The 23,422-nt window shown below is 48.9% G+C and overlaps 1 protein-coding gene across 1 annotated transcript; it reads right to left on the bottom strand.

Moving 5' to 3' along the window:
- Positions 1-1,260: 1,260 nt before the first annotated feature.
- On the bottom strand, positions 1,261-19,315 carry MYO1G (myosin IG). The gene is made up of 22 exons (XM_007957885.2): positions 19,063-19,315; positions 17,094-17,302; positions 16,764-16,857; positions 15,628-15,793; positions 15,211-15,264; positions 12,821-12,916; positions 12,500-12,616; positions 11,612-11,836; positions 11,373-11,518; positions 10,815-10,929; positions 10,319-10,489; positions 9,979-10,049; positions 8,206-8,280; positions 7,875-8,007; positions 6,841-7,007; positions 6,338-6,545; positions 4,573-4,796; positions 3,882-4,026; positions 3,136-3,240; positions 2,770-2,883; positions 1,505-1,659; positions 1,261-1,417 (listed from the first exon to the last, which is right to left on the bottom strand). The coding sequence occupies exons 1-22, from the start codon at positions 19,155-19,157 to the stop codon at positions 1,261-1,263; spliced, it is 3,042 nt and encodes a 1,013-aa protein (XP_007956076.1). The 5' UTR covers positions 19,158-19,315.
- Positions 19,316-23,422: the final 4,107 nt, after the last annotated feature.

Raw genomic sequence — 23,422 nt, 5'->3', positions numbered from 1 at the left:
TTCACCCAAATCACAATAAATAAATAAATAAATATTTTTTAAAAAAAGTTGTAATTAGAAATACCATTTGATCCAGCAATTCCATTACTAGGTGTATATCCTAAAGAAGTGAGAGCTAGGACAAGAACAGATATATGCACATCCATGTTCATCGCAGCATTATTTACAATAGTCAAAAGATGGAAACAACCTGGGTGCCCATCAACAGAAGAACGGATAACCAAACCATATAGTACATACACACAATGGAATATAATGTAGAATCTGCAAAATACCGCATAACATGGATAAACTTGGAGGGCATTATGCTGAGTGAAATATGCCAATCATAAAAGGACAAATATTGTATTAGTTCCTTATTGTAAAAAGTCAAGGAAAGATTTATATATGGAGGAAATTTTCTTTTTTGGTTACCAGGAGTTGGAGGGGCAGTGAGGGAACACTACAAAAATTAAATAATAATAATAATAAATTTTAAAAATGAAAAAAAAAAAGAAACTTTATATTTTTGAAGGTACCTGGATCCAAATGATAATAGTTGAATGTTTTGGACTTGAGGGAAGTGGGGGTTGTGTGACAAACCCACCTTAGCTCCTCTGTAGAATCTCTGGAACTTGTGGCAGTAGTTCAGAGATCCATCTGTCCTGTTACTACTCAGGACATTGCCTTGTATGTAAGTTTCCCATAACATATTTTAGATTACTTATTCAATGTGAAGTGGTCTGCCTCTTTCTTTGGTTTGTCCCAACCTTCTGCATATAGTGGCCACTTTTGGATTTCCCCCAGGGAACTCCCCCACCCATCACCACCGCCTCATAGGCGCAGAATCCCAACCTTCCCCAGGCTAACAGGAACAAGCCAGGAGACCTCCCTCTGGGAAGGTGTGGAAAGGGAAATGGATGACTGCTGTTAAGATAGGCAATCTTAAAGACTTCATTTCACAGAGATGATGTGCCTCCCTCAGACCACATTCCAAGTCCCGCCCCCAGGGACAAGGTCTTACTATGCCCACCCCTTCTCTCCCCATTCAAGGTGACCCCATGGTGGGTCAGCAGGTGCTTTGTGTTCAGCAGGGTCTTGGGCAGCCGACACAGAGCAGGCATACCTAGACCACAAGGGCGTTCTGTCCAGGTCGGGATGGAGGGACAATTGTCTATGTGTACTAGAAGCACAAGGCCAACACCAGAAGTGGACAAGAGTGTTTATTTGTGCAATTGCTAGAACCAGGTAGAGGAGTCTTAGGCTGGTGGAGAGGCCAGTTCAGCAGCTTGGCCAGAGCAGGGTGAAACCAGCACTGCTGCAGCGAAAATCCGGCTCCAGTTGATCAGGTTTGGGCTCCACAGAGATGAAGCGCCGGCCTCCACGTTGGCTCAAGGGGATGCAGTCAGAAACACGGACCTCCAGGACCCGGCCCTCCCTAAATCAGATCCAAGGATAGAGGAGAGAGATCAGAGAGAGAGCAGAGTTCCAGGTCCATCCCTGTCCCTCCTAGCCCAGGACTCACCCTTGGCAGTGTGCAGCCAGCACACCCACTAGCTCCCCAACACGGTTGTCCAGCTCTGGCTGGGTGCGGTGCAGACAGACCACCAAATCGTCCTGGCCACGGGCATGCAGCACCACCAACTGGTCCCGCCCACTTGTCACACTCACTCCAGTCACCTGGGCATAGGCACTGGTCAGGAATCTTGGGTCAGGAGTGCCAGGAGCCCCTGTGTGCCCAGTGTCCAGCCTGGATGTCCAGCCTCTATGCACCACTCCTATCCAAGCCCTGCCCACCTACCTCAGCCCTGAATCCAAGCCCATCCTCCTGCAGCACCCCTCCTGGAAAGCCTTTTGTGAGCCCCACACAACACTCCCTCTCTGAGCACCCACTGCTTCATTGTCATCATCAACCATCACCTTCCCTCTCAGGGGTTAGAGTCCACACCTAAGAGAAGAGAGGGCCAAAGCACCCACTAGTGCAATGTTTTGTGCAGAACTTTAGGATGAAGGAAAGTCACAGCAGTCACAGGTCACATGTGGCTACTGAACACTTGACATGGGTTAGTGCAACTGAATTTTAATCTTTATTTACTTTTAATTAACTTGAATTTAAATAGCTACCCATCTCGGAAGGAAGGTTGGGCAATCCTACTTCCGTAGTGATACTGCCTCGCTATGAGTCGGGGCCGACTTGACGGCACATAACAACAACAACAACAACACATGGGTAGTGACTACCATATTAGCACAGCTCTACAGACCCTTTTGACTGACAGCATAGGGATCTCTGGAACTGTGGGAACCCAAAAGTAAAGCCCTGCTTTGAGGTCCTGACCCCTGCCCTCAGATGGCTCCTGACCTGGAGAAGAGAAGACATGGCACAAGGAACTGCGATTGGAGGAGGCGAATGAGTCCACAAGAGAGGCAACCCAGACCAAAGCCATCAGCAAAGACATGACACTGCCAAAAACGCAGCTGGGCCTAGGTGTGTGCGTATGTGTTAACATGGAAGTGAGGAAAGCCTCATAGATGCAAAGAAGTGGGGAATTGGAGTAGATATAGGGAAGAGAAGGGAAGAGGAGGCTGCACTGGCATGGCTAACAGATAGGAGTATGAGTTTTCTTCTACAAGCAATAGGACATAACTGCAGGGTTTCCAAGAGAAGTGGTGTGATCCCAGCTGAATTTTAGAAACTAACTACTCTCCAGCATCTGCCATCACAGGTGCTATGCCCCAGCCCAGCCCCAGTCCCTGCTCTGCTCACCCTTCTTGGCCACTGTGGCTTACCGCCTGGAGAGGCACAGCCCGCATCACCCGGTACTGCCTGCCTGGCTCCAGTTTGTACAAGTACTGGTCTGTGAGCAGGAGTGCCCTGTCCCGGCACTTATGGAAGCGATTCACCTGCAGGAGAGATGGTGGGATGCAGCTGTCACTGCTAGACTTGGCTAGGACCTAACCAGAGTACAGTTAGAGGGCTACAGCCTTAAATAAGGAATCATATCTGGGCCTTGCTGCCTCCTCTCGCTGACTGGCTTCCTCTTGGGTGGTTTCTAAGGTTTCAGGAGCAGCTATGGAGCTCCTGGGCTGAATTCTGGACTGAGATCCTCCTGGGCCTCCCCCATGCCCACCATTCTTCCCACACTAGCTTCTAACCTTGCGGACATGGCTAGAAAAGAGTACAGCCCCAAAACCATCCTTCTGTCGGAGAGTCTGCAACCGCTGAGTGAAGAGGCCCGAGGCTGTGGGATTATCGGTGGCCTGAGGACAGATGGGTAGGAAAGGGGTGCACTGCTTGGGCTTAGAATCAAGACAAAAAGAGTCTGCCTCTATCAACCATGCTCATAGAATGTGACTCATGACTCACTGGCCACATGCCCTTCAACTTAGGAAACCAAGGGTGACTGGGAACCATGCTTTGCCAGACCCTGAAATGAAGACACAGACCCTGTTGAGCTCTGGAAGTCTGGGCACCAAAGATCTGGGTCCTTCTCTCTTTTCCTTCACCTTCCATGCTCCCACCACCACCCAGCAGCTGCACCTAAAGCCCAGGACTAAGCAGTATGTAGCTGGGGACAGTGCTGGATATGAAGGCAGAGACCAAGGTACCACATCTGCACCTCCAGCACACATGCAGAAAGGACCAGGATAACCAATTCAGTTTGAGGACTAAAGGTAGTGATGGGGTAAGGCCTGGCCAGGGTGGGTGGGGCACAGCTGGATATGAAGGCTCAATAAAGCCCTTCTTCAGGTGTGTGTGGGGTGGGGGTGTGGAACTAGTCAGGGTGGCAGGATCAAGATGATCAGATGACCTGGGGAGTAGACAGGTGAGTTGCCAGAAGACATACTCTTGGCCAGCAAGCCCAAGCCTCACAGCACCCTGATCTCACTCATATACTCACTGAGGACAGGTAGTCACGGACCCAGGCCCTCTGACAGCCCCAGTCCTGGCGCAGTCCCTGCAATAACCCCATGGCAGCTACCTTGGCCTTGATCTGGGCCATGTCTGAAGGGGGAATGTTCTTCACCAGCTGCTTGGCCCGCCACCTGGGAGAGAGAGACAGAGGACCCCAAGCTGTCGCCTCCCCATCCCACCTTTTCCACCTTAGTCCTGTGTCCAGAGCACACTGCACTTCTGTGCCCAGAGCCTTCCACCACCCCCTTATACACAGAGGGAGTCCCCTGCAGCCTCTTCGGTCTCAGCCCTACATGCCCTGAAACCCATGTTAAGATCTCCCAGCCCCCAACCACACACCTCTAAGCACTATTCTCTCTGTGCTCCTCTACCTGGAGAACTACTCAGCCCTCAAAGACCTGCTAAAGTACATTTTCTCCACTAGCCACCCTCCCTTACAGTAGGCAGCCCTCAAACCCCTGCGAAGGGAAGGAGGCCTGCACTCACCTCCAAATCCCCAAGGAATCTAAAGGCATTGGGGCACTGGGCAGCAGTGTTCTCACTTGTAAGTGAGCTAGCTGGGTGTACTTAGCATATCACTCTGAGGGTGCGATGACGGGGGTGGGGGGATGTAAAGATATTCAGGAAAGAGGAAAGAGCACATGTGGGCAAGAAAGCACAACCCAGCCTGGTGGTACCTGAAGAAAAGTACTTGGCAGGTGTCCTGGAATGGCTGCAGCACTGCTGGTGCCAGTGGCCAGGTGAGGTCACGGCCAAAGAGTGGTGGCTGCCGCACAGCCTGGAAACGCTGCTGCAGCTCTGCCAGGTGAGTGCGCACCTTGTGCCGCCGGAACCATCCCATGATGGCGTAGACAGCCCTCAGGCGCCGGCAGTGCTGCCGGGCTAGGGTGCCCCGCCACGCCTGAGAAAGCGGAGCTCAAGTTAGTCCCTGCAGGACTGAACTTCCCCAGGGGGTTTCCTGGTTCCCCTGATGAAATGTCCTCTGTTTCCCCCTTTCCCAAGAACACCCTCACTTATTTCATTTCCACTAGCTGCTGCAGCGGGGCCAGTTCCTGGTTTCCTGGTGCCACATTCCGTGCCCCCTCCAGATTGGCCAGTGGATGGACACACAGCTCAGCAGCCTCCTGATCTTCTTAAGCTAGGACCACATAGGCCACAGGCCACCCAGGGAGAACATGCCATGAGAACAGAGCAAGAGGCAGGTGGAGTTGTTTTACCCATGAGAGGCAAATGCCAACAAGTGAACCTTGATACCCATTTAGATCTAACTACCCACCCCAGGAGACCACAAGCCAGAGGAACATGGCACAACCACAGGGCTGCTACCCTCAAAAACCAGACTGCGAAATGGACCAGGCAGACAGCCCGGGGGAACCTAGAGATGGAAAAAGACAATATCACAGTCAACTGCAGTGTATACCATCATTAGGATCCTGATGTGAATCAACTGAAAAACAGTTATGAAACAGTTGGAGAAGTTTGAATACTGAGTGGATATTGGTTGACAATAACCAATCAGTTAACTTTTTAATCTATGATAATGGTATTATATTAAAATAATCTCTGTATATTAGAGGAGATAAAGGAGGTAACTAAATGCAATGTGTGATCATTGACTGGATTCTGGATTTTAAAAGTTGCAATGGATAATATTGAGACAATTGGGGAAATTTGAATGTGGCTTATATTATATATTCAGTTATATAAATAATTGTTTTATCAGTTTTAAATTTCTTGAATGTGCTGATGTTATTGTGATTATAAAGGATGATGTTCTTGTTCTTAGGATACGTCTGCTGAAGTACTTAGGAGTGTCTTGGTGTATGCCACTTAGTATGGTTCAGGAAAAAAAATATCAATATATGTGTCTGTAGAGGGAAACAAAGTGCATTTGTAAGAATACAAGTGAATAGAACATACGTATTCATCATAATCTTATTCTTTCAAATTTTCTTTAGGCTTGAAATTTTTCAAAATAAAAAGTTATAGGGGGAGGAGGATGAAACTTATCCTTTGGAAATACATACTGCAATGATTATGGACGAGATGATTTGCTTAAAATTCATAGGTACATACACAAATCATGCCAGCCAGAAGCAATGCTGTTGAAATTAAGGATGTTGGCTCAGTAAACTATTCTCCATACCTTTCCCTGGGTATGAAACTCTCCAAATAAATAGTTAGAAGGAAAGAAAGGAAGGGAGGAAATAAATCAGAAAGAGAGGGAAGGAAGGTAGAAGCAAGTTGGATTCCTGAAAACTTTGTTTTGAGCAATTGAACCCTGCCAAGCCTGAGGCTGGTAGCCAACAGGACTTTGTAGTCACCTGAACTTTACCCAAACTTTGGCCTAAGTCAGTTGGAACTATGGTTTTGTCTCTCACAACCATAGGGATACCTGCAGTATCTCCTGGCCCTGGGTGGCCCATGTCCTGCTGCCCTCACCTTCTGTAGCAGGAGCACAATGATGGGGATGAGTCGGGCCCGGCTCTGTTCCAGGATGACCAGGGTATGGGGTGAGCGGATGAACAGCTTACTGTGGCCAAAAGCCACATCCCCCTGCAGCCCGTGCTGCTCTAGGAGGGCGCTCACAGCTGCCCTGTCTGAGCCCAGCAGGTGGTTGGGCCAAGTGTATTCACAGGTCATCTTGTATCTGTCACCACATAGACAAGGGACAGTGAGAGACCAGCCCTCAGAAAGGAGGGCATGGAGACTTCTGTCTGCATACATCTCTAGCAAAAACCAACAGTGTCTGAGGTCACTAGCCACGGGGTATTGACTGCACTGAAATCTGAGAAGCACTGCCATAGAGACCATCTGGACCTATGCTTCAGATTCCAAATGGAGCATGGCCCTCAGAGGCAAAATCAAGACACCCAGGGCCTAGGGCCTCCACACACTTAGAAGGCACCAGGGAATGGAATAGGCATAGGGCAGAGGGGTAGTACCTGAGCAGGAATCGGGGGTAGGGCTGACGAGATGCAAAGCCAGCCCTGCGGACCCTCACATTCTCCAGTAGCCCGAGGTATGCAACTTGGTGGCGGCAATGGCCCTCATCCAGCCTCCCAGCCAGTTTGTCCTCATTGGGCTTGATGCACCGCACGTAGTAAGGCTCCTCCAGCACATGGCCAAATACAGAGGGAACTTGACACAGGGCCCAGGGAAGAGCACCCAGCTCATGCTCTGCCCTGCCCTGACCCCACTACAGCTCCCATGGGGTAGGGTGAGTTAATTTCACAGCGCAAGACTGCAAAGCTGGGAACTCAGATGACCCCCTGCAGTCTAGTATCATGCTGCCTCCAGTGCCAGTAGAGTGGTGGCTTGCCAATGGCTGGGAGATGAGGAGGGGGGTAAGGAGCAGCTCACACAGGGTGGGTGTGGGGTGGGAGTAGTGATAATTAGTAGGCAAAAGGGCTGAGGTCAGGAGGGGAGATGGGGGCAAAGGAGATCACACATAGAACAGGGCCACTGGAGGGGCATTCAGCAAACTGGAGAGGCAGCCAGAAGACAGGAGGAGCCATGAGCAGGGTAAATGGGTAATGTCTCCACAACCAGCTCTACCTGTTACACACAGAGGGGCTCAAGGGACCTGGATGGCTGCTTTGTGGTCTAACTCAGCTCTGCTATGAGGCCCAGCCCCCAACTCTGGCTTTGGGCATGAAGCTCCCAAAACAGGAAGTTCCTGCCAGTTTACTATTTCTGGTGGCTCTTGGCAGGTGTGGGGCAACTAGAGGAGGGTCTCCTCCAGCCCTTCCCCACCCAAGAGGCAATGGGGCCAGGAAAAGACCAGGGTTCTAATGCCAGCTTTGCTCTTTACTTTTTATAAGGTGAATCACATGGAACCCAGTCTAGTCCTGAACCTGGACATCTGAGCCTGTGCAGGCATCTGGAGTAGGGGTGGTATACTAAAAAGGTTCAGTCTGTGCAGAGGCAGTAGGAGTCTCACAGAGAAGGATCTAGGGTAGGGGCTAAGTGTCCATACCTTGGAGGCCAGATTTTCCACCAAGGCTACCATGGAGTTCTTAAAGAGTGTGCCAGCTGTCAGGGGACGTTTAGTCACCTCTGTGATGTCCTGTTGTCCATCTGGCCACATGGCCTGTAGGATAGGGTCTGTGCTGCAGACACAGATTGAGTATCAACTCTTCTAGGAGAGCAGCCATCTCCACCACCCTGCCATTCATGTGTTGCACAGTCATGAGATTTCAGCCCATCTCTCCACCCACAAAATGGGAGAGTCAGACCCCACAGCCTTGGAAGGCTCTTCCAGATCCAAGCCTCTGTGAGTCTATGAATGCTCTCCCTCAGGCACTTACCTGTTGTATAGCAGCCGCTTGAAGTCCTGAAAGAGGAAATCTCGGTTCTTGTCAATGAAGCCCTCCACAGAGTACCTACAGAGAGCCAGAGTCAGTGAAAGGAGGAAGGAGTTAGGCTGCCTGGCACAGGTGCAGTGGGCACAGGGTGAGATGGCTAGGCAGGCAGATGGGCCATGGGCCACTCACAGCACTGATACATCTCCCTCTTCCTACCCACCTCTCGTTCTCATGGATCAGTCTCTCTCCCTGCTGCCATGTGTTCTCTGTATTAGTGTCTTTCTTCCTCTCCCTTAGGTTCTTCTCTCCTCTCTCTCTTTCACACTTACCTCCTCTCTCATAACTTAAGACTCTCTCAGGAGAAGTTTCTCTCCTAGGAGATGAATAGAGCAGTTTAACAGGGCTCTGGAACCAAATATCCTAGCACTGAACCCTAGCGCTGCCACTTACATGCTGTGTGAACTTGGACAAATTATTTAACCTCTCTGTGCCTCAATTAGTACATCAAATGCTCAGAACAGCACCTATTGAGTTTCAATAAATATCAGTGATGACAATGATACCAGGAACTCCTGAGTCACTGTCTATTTTAATCTTTTGGAACTAAGAACTTTGAAAGCATGGTTTCATCCTTCACTTTGCCTGCTAGAAAGCTCAGAGTCAACATTTTGGCTCCACCTCCACACCTGTAAATACTTAAGGCATGGATTTTGTGAAGAGATCTGACTTCTGGATGTTTCATCATTATCATCTACTCTATTTCTCATTCTTGTAAAGGACATATTAGACACATGTACCTCTCTATGAGTCATCAGAGATCCTCTTTAGAGTGAAGGAAAAATAGGTAAATTAATAATGACAGCAGAATCAGAAGGATACTCTGGGCTTCAGAGTGTGATATGTGGACCAGTAGTGCTGGCCTCACTTAGGAGCTTGTTAGAAATCCCCTCGTCCACCTCACTGACTTGCATTTAACAGGGTGGTTCCAGTGCACATTAGTTTGGTAAGCTCTGCTCCCAGATTGGAGCAATAGCATCAACATCTGGCTGTCCTCTAAAATACACACAGATGCTGATTCAGTTCATATGGGTGGGACTTGGATATGGGCACTCTTTAAAAGCTCCCAGAAGATTCTATTATGCAGCCAGGGCTGGAAACTTCTACCTTAAAATTCCTATTTCATATTCTTAACTAGCAAATCTGGTGAAGGGCATGTTTTCAGTTTCTTAAAAAAAAAAAAGAAACCTGGAACTGAACCCACTCCCAGAGATCACCTTTCAGCCAAATAATAGACAAGCCTATAAAGTGAATGATAACACCCATGAGGAAAGTGCTCCTCAAAACAATCAACCATATGAGACCAAAAGGGCAGCATTTGCCCAAAAACAAAGTTCAGAAAGCATGAGGAAAGATGGGTGAATGGAAATGGGGAACCCAGGGAAGAAGTGGGAAGAGTGATATTACATGAGGAAATTACAACTAATGCCATGAAACAAAATCTGTATCGATTGTTGAATGGGAAGCAATTTGCTCCGTAAACTTCTACCCAAGTCATAAATAAAATATTCAACACACACATACACACACACAATGACAGGTCAATAATTCCCTATCAGAGATCCCAGGAAAATATGTCAGATGTCCTTTCTAGAAGTCAGTCCAAAAAAGTATAAAAAGGGAACAGAGAATGGTAAATTAAGTCACATTTCACTTCTGCACAGTGGAAAGGGTGCCTGTGCGGGACTCAGGGACTGAGGCAAGGTAGAAGGCCCTTACGTGACATTCCCCGCATAGTGCTTGATTCGGAAGTCTCGGCCAAACTCCATGCTCTTGTCTGTGGGGCAGAGCTGTGGGGACAGGACTGAGATTAAACATAAAAATTGTAGCAGGAGTTTGGAGGTGGGCACAGGAGACCATCACATTGACCGACAAGGCCCCACCAAGACCCAAACATCACAAAAGCTGTACCCACCCAGGAAACTGCACTTGGGCTGGGACAAGCAGAGGTATAACTGAGAGGTAGCCAGGAAAGGGGGTTCTGCTTGGTGAGCAAGAGGTTATCCTGCCTTTGAGGGTCCTGCTGCTCCATCAACCAGGGAGAGGTGGGAGTGGGTACCTGTCGGCTGGTATAGTGTGGGTGATGCCGATGGTGGGTGTCCAAAGTCTGCAGGAAGATCCGGTCGGTGATGGTACCCGCAGTGCTGCATGCCTCATCGAGCACAGCCAGGATGCCTCGGAGGGGCTGTTCCACCAGCTCCACAATGGCTGTATTGTTGAAGTAGTCAATCTGGAGGGCAGTGGGGCAAGCAGTGGAGGGCCTCAGAGAAGCTAGTCTCTCTCCACTCATCCCTCCAGCCACTCTGTTCCAGCACTGTCTGTGCCCACTGCATGCCCTTGCATAGTGTTCACTCCTTGCCAGGCCACCAAGAACCAGCCCACAGGCTGCTGACTATAGGAAGTCAAATGCCTCTCCTTCTTTTGCAAAGATCATCCCATGATCTGTCCTTTCTAACCTGTGTGCTACACTCTACCCTCCAGGGCCTAGAGAGGGCAGATGTCCCATGCTTTGTGCCTCTATGTTTGGTGGGTGATCCATGCCCCAGTGCACTCACACTCTGCCAGGCAATGCCTTCATGCTGGTACTCTTCCTGCTCCTGCTTCAGGATAAGCTGGATGAACAGCTGCTGGAGCTTCTCATTGCAGTAGTTGATGCAGAACTGCTCGAAGCTGGGGGTGAGGTGGGACTTTCAGAATCCTTAGCTTCAGTCCTTCCAAGGGCCTTTTACTCCTGTGTGGATTTCCTTCCCCAAAACATCTCCCTGCAACTATCCAAGGGATCAGGTGCTGAGACCCCCCCAGTAGGCCTCATCCTGCCTCTAGCACTCACTCTGGAGTGGATTTGGAGCCTGCAGGGGAATTGGACCCTGAAACTTAGCCATCTTGGGCTGTCTGCAGCCATCCCACCATCAGGAAAAAGGCACAGGGTGTCATTGGGTAGTGGCACTGTGGAAGCAGGCTTAGAGGGTGCTATAGCTCTAGGCCAGAGACCCATCAGGGGAAAAGCCAGATGTCCTATTTCCCAACCAAGCTCTCTTGGAAGCAAAACAGAAAGGGAAGCTCAAACTCATGAGAATTTGGGGTCAGAAGTAGGATGTGGTTGACAGGGCCACCTGTTGACAGGGAACACCTCGAAGCCATAGATGTCCAGCACACCAATGACTGTGTCCTTGCCATCACGCCGAGGGTCCCGGCCTCGGGCTTCCATGACACTGTTAATCCTGCTCACGATCCACTCAAACAGCCGCTGGTATATCGCCTGGGGGGTGGGGGGGGGTGGAGGCTGCTGCTTGTTCCTCTGGCCTTCAAGAAGGCCTCCAGAATTCCCTTCCTACTTCCTGCCCCCAGATACCTTGGCACAGGCATCCCGGGCATAGCAGGCTTCAGCTGTGGAGTGGCCCTTCTCAATGAGGTCCCTGCCCCCTGAGGCCACCGTTCGAGCCAGCAGGGAGCGGAGCACCAGGTCCCGGGGTGTGGCCGTCAGTTCAGCCACATGATCCACCAGCACCTCCTCGGCCACCACTAGGCTCCCCTTCTCTGGCCCCTCTTCCTGTGTCTCCACAAACTCAATGTTTCCCTGATAATGGAGGAACCATAAACAGAATAGTACCCTACCCCTGTGGGTGGAAGAGGAAGAGAAAGCAGGGGAGATCAAAGGGGTAGATCTATGGCTTCTGCTTGGACCAGTGTGGTCAGCTAGCCCTGGTGAACCACAGCCACCATCAGAAATGTGTTTGGGGTTGGTAAGGGGGGTGGGGAAGGTGAATAGGGGCACATCAGAGCATTCACAAGGCTTTGTGTCAAAAACATTATGCAAATGGGACATTGATTCCCCCAGCTTCTGGAGGAAGTCTGTTTCAGAGGGAACTGGGGCTCAGAGAAGCCAAGTTACCCACCCAAAGAAGCCACACACTATGTAAAGGACAGAACTGAATATGTATCTGCATGGTGCTCTAGCTATGACCATCCTCAGGCCACACCTGCATCTTAAGCAATGGTTATCCACCAGACATGATTAAGTGTGCACAGTTCTGACCTGGTCCAGGTTCTAGGGTGTTCCAGGTTCTAAACTCACATACTGGCCTCATGTGAGCCTCTAGCTGAAGCAAGGAGCTCAGTGAGGGAGAGAAGCTTGGCAAAATCTCTGGGAATCCTAAACTAGTCCCTTCCCCTCTCTGGGCAACTACCAGAGAGGAACCCCAGGTGGTAGGTGGTCAGCTCTCGACCTGCTCAGGCTCACCAGGTGCAATATGGCAGCTAAGATCCGGTGAATAGATGCCATCTCCTGAGAACTGAAGCCAATTACCCTCATGGCCTGGGTCACCACCTGGTGGCTCCTCTCATCTCTGTCCAAGGCCTGGGGGAGAAAGGGATAACAACCCTAGGGCCAGGCTGAGCCCTGTGTCCACCACCCAGGACCACACTGAATGCACTACGCTCTGCTCCCTCCACCATGATGCTGGCTTGGGTCCAGGACATGACTACACACACTGAGTCCAGGTATATGCTGGGCCTGAGCTCTTGATGCCAAGTGCTGGCCTGTGGCTGTGCACCCACTCACATTGAGCTCTGCTCCCTGGCGGGTAAAAGTGTACAGGGCAGGATTTCGCTGTAAGTGCAGCTCTTGAAGCAACTCCTCCTCACTCCCCCATAGCATCTGAAGGAAACAGAGGCCACATAGTTAGGTGTCTGTTCCCTGGAAACCATTACATACACAGAGAAACAGAAGCAGAAGTGAGCAAGCTGCTCTTCATGTCACCACTGACCCAGCAGACACTTGGTTTCTTGAGACTTGGCCTCTGTCTTCAGGGTGCTCACACTTCATTTAGGACTATGATTCTCAGTGTCAGCAGCAAAGGAGTAGAGCACACCCCTAGCTAGGAAGACTCTTCCTGAGGGCACCGAGGGTACTAAGGAGCGTGAGTAATTTTAATGAGGGGAGTGAGATGACTAGATAGATGAGTATTTTGTTTTGGTTTTGGGTGGGGTGTGTCACTGGAGGCAGAATCAAAGTGTGGGAGCAGGGAGACCTGTGAGGGCACTGCAGTATTCTGGGTATGAGGCAACCTGGTCTTGTAGTTCAGAATCACACCCCTTAACTTAGTGCATTGGTGTTGCCATAAAACTAAAACCAAACTCACTGCTGCGGAGTCAGATCCAACTCATAGCGACCCCTCCTTGATTTCTGAGGCGGTATCACTACGGAAGTAGATTGCCCAATCTTCCTTCTGAGGAGTGGCTGGTGGGTTTGAACCTCCAGCGTCCTGGTTAGCAGTCAAATGTCTTAGGCACTATATCACCAGATATGTGTTGTATATCCAGATACAAAATAATGTTAAAAGGCATTCGTGGGACAGCTGGGGAATTTTAAACATGGATTGATATTATAGAATTACTGTTAGATTTTCTTCAGTGTGATAGAGATATTTTGTTTATGGAGGAGAAGGAGCTTATTCTTATCTTAGGAGCTAAATACTGGCTTGTTTAAGGTTTAAATTAGGTTCAAGGTTTAAAATCGTTCAACGGCAGGAGCAACAATGGATATATACAGAGATAAAAACCAAACCAAACTCACTGCCATCAAGTCAGATCCAACTTACAGCAATCCCTCCTTGGGATTCCAAGGCAGTATCACTACAGAAGTAGATTGCCCAATCTTCCCTCAGAGGAGTGGCTGGTGGGTTTGAACCACCAGCCTCCTGATTAGCAGCCAAATGTCTTAGGTACTACACCAACAGAGCTCCCATATATAGAGATAGCTGAAGCAAATATGGCAAACATTACAAGGTTAGGATAGAGGGTATATGGGTGCACATTGTACTGATTCTTTTCACTTTTTCATAGTAAAAAGTTTGTATAAAAATTGTCTGTAACACTTTTTATATAGTAGAGTTCACTCCACTACCCTAGACTCTGAACATTATCATGACTTCTGCCTCTCACACTTGGTCATTGGTCCCAGATCTGTCCCTGGAGTTTCTGCCTTGCCTTTCTCCATCTACCAAAAAAAAAAAAAAAAAACCAAACCAAATCCACTGTCATCTAGAAGATTACAAATAATAGTGTCCCCCACTGGGTTTACAAGGCTACAAATCTTTATGGAAGTAGATTGCTTCATCTTCCTCCTGAGGAGCAGCTGGTGGGTTTGAACTTCCAACCTGTGGTTAACAGCCAAATGCTTTACCCACTACACCACCAGAGCTCCTTTGTCCCCCAACAGTCCCTACTATATTTCAGAGTGGTCCTTTCAAGCATAACTCAGATCATGTCCTCGCCTGCACAAAGGGTGAAGGTCAAGTGCTCACAGTGCCCTGTGCTGCTCAGGAGCTGGAGCTCCGCTTCTATTGCTCTTCTTCTACAACTGCGTCTGACTCCAAAGCTATCTTCTAGGGGACTACCCCTCCCTGTGTTCCACTGTTGGTTTCTGTCTCTACTCTGGCTTTTTTCTACAGTGCTTCTTATACCTTCTTGGGGGCTTTATATTTACTTATCTACTCATCTGCGATTGTCCCACTCTTCCCCTGCTAGACCACCAAGAGGGGATTTGCATTATTCTCATTGTAGTACGTCCAGGGCCGCGAATGGCTAGATTTGGATACAGTTGTCTGAGGGGCAAAGGTGCAAGGTAAGGTCAAAAGGTGGACCCGCACCCACAAATGCCCTCCATCACTCGTGAAACTAATCTTCTGAGTGAAAGTGCACGTTGCTAGTGAATCCGGTGCCTCAGGGTAGGACATGAAACAACTGTGCTCTGAAGGCACTCTCCCACAAAGCCGCTTGCCAGCGTAATCACAGTGAACCACAGTCTAGGATGGGATGCGGGGCAGCGCGACAGGTGGAAAGCTGATCAGGGAGTAGAGCAGGGCGTGAGTGGTGCCATGGGCGAGAGGTGAGCAGTTCTGTAGGCTCTGTGGGGCAGGGCGAGCACTCCACCTTCCCTATGCCCCTTACCTGGTAGAAAGAGTGGAAGTTCCTTTCGCCCACGTGCTGCCTGAGGACTCGAGACTGAGAAAAGAGGAAGAGCGGGTATCTGTTTCTCCAAAGCCTGCCCAATGAACCCACTGAGCACCCCTCAGTAGCAGCAGTGCAAAGGGATCAGACCTCAGTCCCAGACTTTCATGCCAGGCCTCTGAGATCCTGAGGCCCAGAGAAGGAAGTAGCCTGGCCTGTGTCATAGAGACTGCCTGGCCCTCTGAACTTCCAACAGGAAGAGACAGTATCTTCCTAGCCCCTAATTGGCCCTTCTACACCAGCAAAAGGCCCAGACAGTGCCTGTCAGGGTCTCCTCCTAGGGGCTGGGGAGGGTGGGGAATGGGACACAGGGACTCCTCAGCCCACATGCCCAGGATCTGCAAAAGTCAGGCCCACCTTCTCCAGGAGGTAGCTGTGGATGTGACCCCCAATGGGGTCTCCCTTAAAGTCGAAAAGAATGTCCATGTATTTGCCAAAGCGGCTAGAGTTGTGGTTGTGGTTGGTGTAAGCGTTGCCAAAGGCCTCCAGTATGCAGGTGGAATTGAGCAGCACGTCCTTGACCCTTTGTGTGAGCAAAAGGGGGCTATTGTCAGGACAGTAGATACAGAGACTATCCCATAAAGTCCTCATTTCAGGGGAACGGTGTATATCTAGACCAGTGTTGTCCCCTCCTCCCCACGCACATACACACCTTCCCTACTGCCCCACACCTTGAAATCTTCGCCACAAAAATCATAAAGTCTCAGGATTGGGTTGAGAGACAGCTAACTTAAAGGGAGCCACAGTCCAGCACTGCTCCCTTGGTCACCTTACTTCTAGATTCTGTGAAACTGAGCTTTATATGCCAGTGCTGGGGAGCTTGTAGTGAGAGACTATTTCCAAAGACTTTGCTTATAAATGGTGTTCAGTAAATGCTGGATTTTTTTTTCTTATGGTGACCTCCTCCCTCTTTCCAAACCTCAATTGCACCTACCTGTCAGCACCTGAACCACTTACCATTGACTTCCAGTTACAGAGGCACAGCATCTGCTCCAGCATCACCTCTCCTCACCTCCACTCTAAACAGGAGGAGACTGAGGTGCCTGCCCAACAGAGGAATCTGCTTTTGCCAAGTTCCTCAAGTGGGAGTGTCAAGGGAACTCTGCCGCAGTCCAGATACCCTGCCTGGCATTCTTAGTCTCTCCTGACCAGGACCTGGCCAGCTTCTCCAGTCTTTCTTCAGTCCTACCAGTGCCACTCCCACTGCTCTGCAAAGCCACTTTTCTGCCGTTTCTTCACAATTCTCCTCCATCCATCTATCTACTTTCTCTATCTGGTGCTGCCCCTTCTGTGTCTCATTCCCTTCAATTGTGATCTAGCCATGTCTCACCTCTGTCATTCCCTTGAGGGACACCCCATTGGCCTCATGTTAAGGAGGGATTGTTGGCTGAGTGGGACTCAAGCATTGATTTCTTGCTCAGCAGTCATAAGTTCCAGTTCTAATGCACAAGCCCAATCCACCCTCAGCATGTTCCCACCCTCCTACCTCTCACCTCTCCACCTCCACCCTCTGGCTTGGGTTGGTGACGGCTGCGATGTACTGCATGATATACTTGCTAGCTTCTGTCTTGCCTGCCCCACTCTCCCCTGCCAGCAGATGGAAAGATGGAAAAATCAGTGAGCCTGCTACTACCAGGCTGGGCCCACCAGCCAAAGCTCCTTAGATCAGCTTCTTGCCCCCTCCCTTAGCACTCTAGCACTGGAATTACAAGAGTCTTGAATTCCCCCCAATCCCATCTCATAATCTACAAATGAGAACACTGAGGCTCAGAGAGTTACAGAGAGCGTGAGCTGGGCTGGGCCTGGGATTGTGTCTGCCTCACCTGAGATAACGATGCAGGTGTCCCTAGACCGGCGCTTCATGGCTTTGTAGGCAGCATTGGCTACAGCATAGAGATGGGGTGGTCGCTCATAGAGCTCACGACCCTGGTACTGGTTGATGGTCTCAGGCCCATACAGTGGCAGCTCTTGATAGGGGTTCACAGACACCAGTACCTCACCAATATAGGTGTAGATGTGGCCCTTCTCAAACCTGGGGACAAGGTAGGGTCAGTCCTCAGCACTCATGATGCCCACAGGTGACAGGCAGGCCTCTTGCCCACAACCCTATCTCAAGGCTAAGTCCTGTAGTATTTGGCTTGTGTGGGTAGAGGTGTCATGCCCCCACAGCAGGACCCTGATCCCTAGTCCATCTTACTCTTGGGATGAACTGGGACCAAGGTGCTGGGAGGGAAGGGTAAAGGGAGATCCTAGAAAAACATTGCTGATAAGCTGAGTCAGGGCCCCTGGGCAGACAGGAGTCCTGACCACCAATCTTTTGGAGAAGGGAACTACCCAGAAGTAGGAACTGGCTTGTGTGAACTGAGCCAGAACTGATGAAAAGTACAGGTCTGGCTCTCCCAAGGTAGATCTCAGGAGGGCAGAGGGTTGATGGGTGAGGGTAGATGGGGATCAACCCAGTGCCCCAAGGAAGAAAGAGGTAGGATGTATATGGTAAGAATGCACCTCAGGCTGTTTCCCATCTTGAAGGAGAAGCTGAGGGAAGCCTAGGTCAGCCCCACACAGATGATACTAGGGATAGGGCCCAGACAAGGGACCAAGCAATAGCCCTCAGTCCTCTGGTACCTTCTCAACTTCTCTTCCCCCTACTTTTCAAACTTCCTAACTCTTCTATTTACAACCCAGGGCCTGTGTCAGGCTTGTCTGCAGCTTTCTCTTAGAAACCTTCCTGTCCTAGGGAGATGAGTGACCCAGGCGGCTCCTTGACTTGGGCTCTCCCTGAAGCCCTCACTCTCCACCCACTGTGCTTCAAGTGTCCACAGGCTTCTCTATGTGTCTCACCTCAACATCAGGAGACCTGCTGTTCACAAGTCATTTTCTTGTCATTGTCTCATAAGCCAGTTTTCATAAGAATTAAATGAAATCATGTATATAAAGTGCTTAGTTCTGTCCTGACACAAGACAGAGGCAAAGAGGTTTTTCCGTCCACCTGTCTCTTTATCCCTGCAGCCAGGCCTCATGCACACATCACCTCTCCACCTGCTGTCTCAGTTCATGCTCCTGCCTGCCCTGCCTCCACCCTCTGTGGCAGACTCGTACTCATCCTTCCAATCCCACTTCAAACATTACTTCATCTAAGAGCTGCTTGTTGACTCTGTCCTCTCCTCAAACATCACTAGGTACCTTCCTGAGAACAGTAACCTCATCCCATTTACTCCACTCCTAAGATAAAGCTATCAGGTCAAGAGTGGGAAGAAAGGAGGGGACTGAATGGAAAGCAGCAGTCTCAGCCAAGGGGTAGATTTCTGGACTCCTGTGGAGTGCCTGGTACCTGTCTGTCTATAGTGGAGTCATGATCAAGGCCTGTCAGGCAGGACAGCATGTGCTGGCAGAAAGGTGAAAGGCATCTGTCATGTCTGGGTGGCATCCACTGCTTATTAATTTTAAAAAAAATTAAAAAGTCTGGAGAAAGGATGAAGTTAGCTGTGCTGGGAGCTGAGTTGGGTCCTGATGTGGAGCCTGGTCCAGCCCTGACTAGCTATGAGAAGGACAGTCACTCTCCTTGATGCAGCATACACTGTCGTGGTCTGCCTGCCTCACAGGTCCCTTAGAAAACTGTGAGTGGGCTTGAAGAGTCTGGTCCAGCCTGGAGTGAGTTGGAAGTATGTGTAGCTCCTGCCTCACTCTTTCATCTGCTGAGTATACCAGTATGATCTCCTTCCACCACCACCCTCAACCCCAGGCTCTGGGCAAGGACGAAGGAGTAGGGAACCCACCCTGGGCTGAATCTACCTGAGCTTCAGGTTCGTCATGAAGTCTTCCATGGTCACTTCATCCAAAAGCACGAAGTCAGGTTTGCCATACTCAGAGCCCTTATCATCTTCCATCCAGCCGGTAGGAGCACCCAAATCAGGTCGTCCCTATCTTTCTGGACCAGGCTAGCAGGAAGGGTCCCACCCTGCCTACCGGTTATTCACTCACTCTCTGCCTCGCCAGCAGAGTGTGAAACAGGAAGTGGGTTCTAGCCCTCAGGAAGGGCTGCCCTCCCCACTTCTCACTCATTCCCCCACTGAAAGTGCTCTGCTCTCTGCTTCCTGGTTCCTGCCTAAGAGGGAGGGTGTGCCTAACGGTTTCCTCTATTTGCATGCCAAGGCTGAGGAGCCAGATACTTGGGTCCTCCCCACATGGTCTGCTGCCTGCTATGCAAGTTCCTGTCTGAAAGTGGTTTCTCTAATTCCACCCTGCCCCACCCCAAGCAGTAGACAAGACTCGGTGGGTCTAACCCTGGAGGCCTATTAGAATCATTTACCGAACTTTTTAAAAAAATAACTTGTGGTATTGGTTACACAGTTGTATGTCAGAACTCACTGAGCTGAGCACCAGATGAATGTTACTATATGTAAATAGTACCTTAATTTTTAAAAATGAAAAACAAAAAAACATTGATACCCAGGCACACTCTTCAGATTTGATTGATTTGAGGTAGTCCAGCAGGCTACATTGGGATACTAATGACAAAAGTAGCTCCATGTCCAACCCTTTGAATCTGCCATGATGCAATTTCCCATATCAGGGACCTGAGTGTCCCTTTGACACCATGCTATCCTGACTGCCAGCCAGGGCCTCTGGGATTCTGTTTCCTAGAAATCTCCTAAGTCAGAGGTCAGAGCAGAGGCCTAGACAGTGTTCTCTGGGTACATTTTGCCACCCTCTTGATTCACCATCCATCAGATCTGCTCCATCTCCAGAGACTGGGCAAAGTGTAAGGCACTCCTATCATCTCATATTAATGCATACCATACTCATTGCCATGTGCTGTTACTCTCACCTTGTGGATGAAGTTTCTGAAGCCCAGAGTAGCCATGGAGTTCACCCAAGAAATCTGCTTAGAGAAGCACACTTGGAAAGAAGGGAGACCAGCTACTAGGCTTGAATACAAAAAGCAATGCTTCTCTAACTCCCCTCTCACCGTTGCACAGGCTATCCCCTCCCTCCTTCATTTGAAATTTTGGTCATGCTTATGCCAGTTTGACAATTATCATTAAACCAACTCATTTTTTAAACTTATCTTTGAAAAATAATTGATATGTAAGTTAAGGTTTTTTTTTTTTTCTTCAGTACCTCAAAATAAATGTTGTTGTTTTGTGCCATTGAGTCAGAGCTGACTCATAGCGACCCTTCCTTGGATTTCCGAGGCAGTATCACTATGGAAGTAGATTGCCCAGCCTTCCTTCCGAGGAGGGGATGGTGGGTTTGAACCTCCAGCCTTCTGGTTAGTAGTCAAGTGCCTTAGGCACTACGCTACCAGAGCTCCCTTAAAACAAATATATACCTAATAAAATTAAAAAGTATCCAAGTACCTGCTAAAACCTCACTGAACACCATCTGCAATACGGGAAACACAGGCATGAAAGACCCTCAGATGAGGTGTTTGGAAACAGGGCTTGGGCCTTGCTCTGTGCCATGGGTTCCTCTTGGGGAAATTCAGGTCAAGTTTCATCCTTCCCCTTTATGATAATTGAGCGAGACTCACCCCCTCCCTCTCTCATTTCTGGGCAGTGCTTTTGAAGGGCTTCCCAAATCAAAGCTCAGGTGACTGGATTTTCAGCCTGGTCATGCCCCAGCTCCTCACCCTCTTTGCATGGTTTCACGTCCCCAAGGGAATGAAGCAGAGCAAAACTCTCAAAGGGTTTATAGGAGTGCTTCAAAGGAAAGGTGAAAGTATCCTTCTTTCTTTTTTTTTTTTTTAATTTTCATTGTGATTTGGGTGAAAGTTTTCAGAGCAAATTCATTTTTCATACAGCAGTTCATATACATTTTGTCTCATGATTGCAATCCCCCATAATATAACAGCTCTCTTCCCACTTCTTCCCTGTAGTTACCTCTTCCCTGTCTCCTTCCCTCTCATGTCCTTCAGCCCCCCCGCCCCTGACAGCTATCTCCCTGTACAAACACAGCCCTTCTGTTTTCCCATGATTGATTGCTCCAACCAGTATATCTACCTGAAGTAAATGTTCATCCCACATGCCTGTCTATTGTTTGGCTGAAAGCCACAGAATTGAGTTCAATTCCAGACCTAAAGGGGTGGCTAGAGGCCATAGTCTCAGGAGTCTCACCAGGCTCTATCTGACCAGGGTATTTTTTTTTTTTTTTTTATGATTTTGAATTTTTTTCTCTTTGTTCTCCCACTCTATCCAGGATCACCTGCATCAATCCCCCTCCGAGTGGCTGACAGTGGTAGCTGGGCACCATCTAGTTCTCCTGGTCTCATGGTCATATAGGTTGAGGATCATATGATCTACCAGTCCCTTGGACTTATTGTTTCCATGCATCTTTGTTTTTCTTCGTTCTTCTTTGCTTTAGATGAGGAGATACCCATCATTGCATCTAAATGGCTTCTTGCAAGCTTTTAAGATCCCAGTCACTACTCACCAAAGTAGAATGTAAGCCAGTGTTTTTGAGTAGTATGTTATGCCAATTGAGCTTGATGTCCCCTGTGACCATGGTCCTGAGCCCACAGATCCAATTACTCACTCCCTCTGGGTAGCTGGCTGTGGCCAACAAGCTTGCTCCTTGTCAGCTTTACTATACACCTGGACGTTCCACAGCACATACAAATATGCATATAGGAACATTGTCTGCTAGCCCTGTATATATATATGGTCATGGACACACTCTACCCTGGATAGATAGACCTAATCATTCACCCATAGATCAATGTTTGCCATCAGTGACAATGCAGTACTGTATGTACAAAAGGGTTCATCTTTGTTTTCTGTACCTCCCATGCACCTCTCTATGCCTTCCCCTTCCTCAGTGTCACCATGTTGATAGCTCATATTTGGTACATTAAGGCACCTTTCTTGTATACCTTTATGGACACAGATTTGAATCTCATAGACTTTTCACATGTCACAAATTATTCTTTTTTTTCAGCCACTTAAAAACATCAAAACCATTCTCAGCTTACAGATTTAGAACCTGAGTGAAAGTTTGCCAACCCCTGCTTCAGACATTGGTTGGTGTGTGAACTTCAGCATATTGTAATAGTGTTTACATTTTCTTCACCTCTGTAAAGATTTACAGCCCTGGAAACCCTATGGGGCATTCTACCCTGTCCTATAGGGCCACTATGAGTTGGCATCAACTTGATGGCAGAGGATTTGGTTTTGGTTTGGTAATAATTTGTACCATAAATTGACATGTATTGCTTCACATATTTCTCATAACTTCATGTAGGAGTTATTACTATTCACATTTTACCAGTATTGAAATTAGGTACTTTTCCCAAGGCCACTTAGCTAGTAAGTACTTGGACTCAAATCTTGGTCTTTTGCTCCAATTACTACAGTTATCATATCACATCAAAGGAAGCTACCTTCCTTTCTGGGGTCTGTACTGACCCCTATGGGCCTTCCAGCACTGAACTCAGTGGATCCTACTCAGACCCCAACTCATACGCATTGGAATCAACTTGATGGCAATGAGTTTGAGTATGGTTACTCAGACCCCAAGGCAAGTCTGGTAGTCCTTGTCTCTTTGGGCTTCTACTCAGGACACACCTACATCATGTGACAAGTAGGGGGCACAGTGAAACAGTGGAACAAACAACCAGGTGAATGAAGATGGAGGGTGCCACTAGATGGAAGTACAGTAAGGAGGTGCTGCCACCTCTCCAGCCACTGGGGGTGGTGATCACCCAGATGGCAGTATTACTCTCAGAATCTAATCTAAATCTATTGCAAAATGCCTCTGTCTACCCTGCCCCCTTCTGCAGCACCTACTTGTCTCCTTTCCTTCACCTTACTTGATGCCAGCCTTTAAACCCCAGGCTGGCTTGCTCATGGTTTCTGTCACAGAAAGATATAGGCTTTATATAACTGGACCCTGGATGCTGATCTTGGCAGCCAACCCCAATTGATAGTGGCCCTATGTGCAACAGAATGAAACACTGTCCAGCCTTGCACTATCCTCACAATCCTTGCTATTTGAGCCCATTATTGCAGCCACTGGGTCAATCCTTCTTGTTGAGGATCTTCTCCTTTTTCACTGACCCTCTGTTGTTGTTGTTGTTGTTATGTGCCGTCGAGTCGGCCCCGACTCATAGCAACCCCTCCTTGGGTTTCCAAGGCAGTATCACTACGGAAGTAGG

Source organism: Orycteropus afer, unplaced genomic scaffold, assembly GCF_000298275.1.
Source record: "Orycteropus afer afer isolate SDZICR_OR568_19922 unplaced genomic scaffold, OryAfe1.0 scaffold00820, whole genome shotgun sequence".
NCBI lineage: Eukaryota > Metazoa > Chordata > Mammalia > Tubulidentata > Orycteropodidae > Orycteropus > Orycteropus afer.
Note: the sequence above shows the minus strand (reverse complement) of the source record. Positions and strands in the feature narration are given on the sequence as shown.